The sequence below is a fragment of the Leptodactylus fuscus genome, chromosome 8 (genome assembly GCF_031893055.1).
Source record: "Leptodactylus fuscus isolate aLepFus1 chromosome 8, aLepFus1.hap2, whole genome shotgun sequence".
Taxonomy (NCBI): Eukaryota; Metazoa; Chordata; class Amphibia; order Anura; family Leptodactylidae; genus Leptodactylus; species Leptodactylus fuscus.
In genome coordinates, this window is record NC_134272.1 from 90067219 (window position 1) to 90069708 (window position 2490).

General features: G+C 45.3%; 1 protein-coding gene across 1 annotated transcript; it reads left to right on the forward strand.

The window, feature by feature from the left end:
- The first annotated feature begins 702 nt into the window (after positions 1 to 702).
- GPBAR1 (G protein-coupled bile acid receptor 1) lies at positions 703 to 1743 on the forward strand. The gene has a single exon (XM_075284656.1). It carries the CDS (start codon positions 733 to 735, stop codon positions 1741 to 1743), a length of 1011 nt encoding a protein of 336 aa, XP_075140757.1. The 5' UTR covers positions 703 to 732.
- Positions 1744 to 2490: the final 747 nt, after the last annotated feature.

The window sequence follows — 2490 nt, forward strand, 5'->3', positions numbered from 1 at the left end:
AGATTCCTTAGGCCCAGCACATGATTCTTGCACATAGCCCACAGTACCCATGAAATTTGGGTGCTTTCTGCTGGGCCATTATTGTGTTAGAGCTGGGCACACTGGAAGATCCCTGTAAGTCTGATGGGCCAGTCTGACCTTGGGGTCAGTGTGGTCAGAATTTTTAGCTTCCTATTTCCTTCCTTCACCAATTATTGAGATATTGTATGTGCAAGAGATAGAGAGGACTGTGCAGCTGTAACTGTAGGGCTGCACAGTTCTCTCTATGATAGGGGTGAGCAGCTCCAGAGCGGTCTGCCTGATCAGTTAAAGGAGCGGTCAAGGAGTCTGCATTGAGCAGAATTTTCTTGAACAGAGATAGATTTTGGGCTGCACAACCACATTGTAGTTTAGGAGAACAGGGTTACCTACAGTACAATCCCGGAGAATAGAAAGGAGAGAACAAGTACTAGTGGCGGCCATGACGGTGGCAGATGATCTGCACAAACCCAATGCCTGCATAAATTGTTCTTACATAATTGCATTCCAGTTCTAATAATAATATAGAATTGTTACATATTTAAACAATGTATCCAAAGAATCTGCCTTTGTACGTTGACTCCGTATTCTTTATCTTCTTCCTTTCAGAGTATCTATTGGAAATCTCCATTGCAGTCCTGAGTCATGACCCATCGGAAGAATGTTCTCAGGCCCTCAGTTAAGGACATGTCGTAGTCTCTGACCGTACACGGGATGGATTATGAGGCATTTAAGAATGATTCAACTCATAGAACCCAGGAGAAGCTGATCATCTGGCTGTCCAGCCCCCTCTCGGCCTTCATCATCTTCTCCAACCTTTTCATCATCATTGGAATCCTCTTCAATAAGAAGTTACACAACACGGCCAACTACTTCTTCCTTAGCCTGTTGTTTGCAGACTTCTTCACCGGGGTTCTCTTGCCCTGTATTCCTCGGATGAAGTTCAGCAAGGACCTGGGATACTATGGGTGTTTTTTCGCTTTCATATCTCCCAATTACTTCTTCCTCTCGTTTTTAGCCAACCTGTTGATGGTGCACTATGAGAAGTACTTGTGCATCACCTATCCTTTGCACTATCGGGATATTTGGGTGCACCGCTGTGTCCCGCTCTCTTTGCTCTTGGTTTGGTCTTTGCCCCTGATATTTTCTTGTCTTCCATTGTTTGGCTGGAATAATTGGGAAAACAACTACAATTGTTCCTATAAGCATGTGTTCACTAATTCTTATATCTACTTGGAGACGTACGGGTTGGTCATCCCGTCCATCTTGGCCATGAGCTTCATCACCATCAAACTGCTTTCCGTGGCCAGGAGACAACTGAAGGAAATCAAGAAACTCCACCGATCGGTTCAGCGGGAGGTGGTGACGGAGATGGAGCGCCAGATGGACTTGAGATATGCAAAATGCATTGCAGTCTTCTCCTTGACTTTCCTCATCTGTTGGGTTCCTTACATCGCTCTTCTTCAGGTCTCAGTGCTGGTCATAGAGAAATATGAAATCAGTTTATGGATTGTCTTGACTCTGACATGTGTGGGGAGTGGCAGCGCAGCCGTCATCCCTGTTATTTTGGGATTAAGCCACCAACAATATACTGAGCTGTGGAGGAACCTGTGCAAAAAATATTGTAGGTCTTGCTGCAAACCCAAAGGGGACCCAACAAGCAGCCACTTCAATATGAAGAGCAGGGAAGAGACGCTGGAAGATGAATTAACTGCTGTGAAATGATAAGACGCCATACAAGACTCGGCAGCCTGATCTACCACTGTCCATAGCAATGCTCGATTTAATAATGTCCATGATGGTGGGCAGCAATGTCTACTGTGTCAACCCGATAAATTATAGGGTTCTTCTAAGTTTAGGCTATGTTCTTATCTGCATTGGAGTCTTTGTTGGGCGCCATTGATCATTGCCATTAAATTGATCCATCCCCAACTTGCTTTCTGGTTTTTTGCATTCCAAAAAATGGAAACCCAGAGATGTCACCCCAGAGCCTTATCTACTGGTTCAGGAGCTTCAAAGGCACTGGCACCAGTTATTTAAGTAGCACCTTACCTGTATGTCCGACATAAACGTGCCCTATAGTGCCCGAATTCTCACACAAGGGACAAACGCGTAGGGAGAGGGAGCAGGGAGGTCAATGGCTGCCCTATAGGCACATAGTCAGACCCATTATGGTATATATTTAAAGTGCTGGAGCAAATCCACAAACAGAGGGGAAATTAAAAAAATCCAAGTGGGGGGGGGGGGGCAACCACTACTGATCCAGGACCACTGCTGCCCCTTTAATGTTTATCCAGGCACATCTAAGCAGCCATAGGTGCAACTGTATCTGTACTGCTGCTCAGCCCCATGCAAGTGAATAGAGCTAAATGTAGCTGACCCTATCCCATAGCTCGCTGTCATCTGAACAATCACTTGGCAGATAACTATCTTACCCATACAAAGGAATATCTTGGCAAATGGTCACGTGTA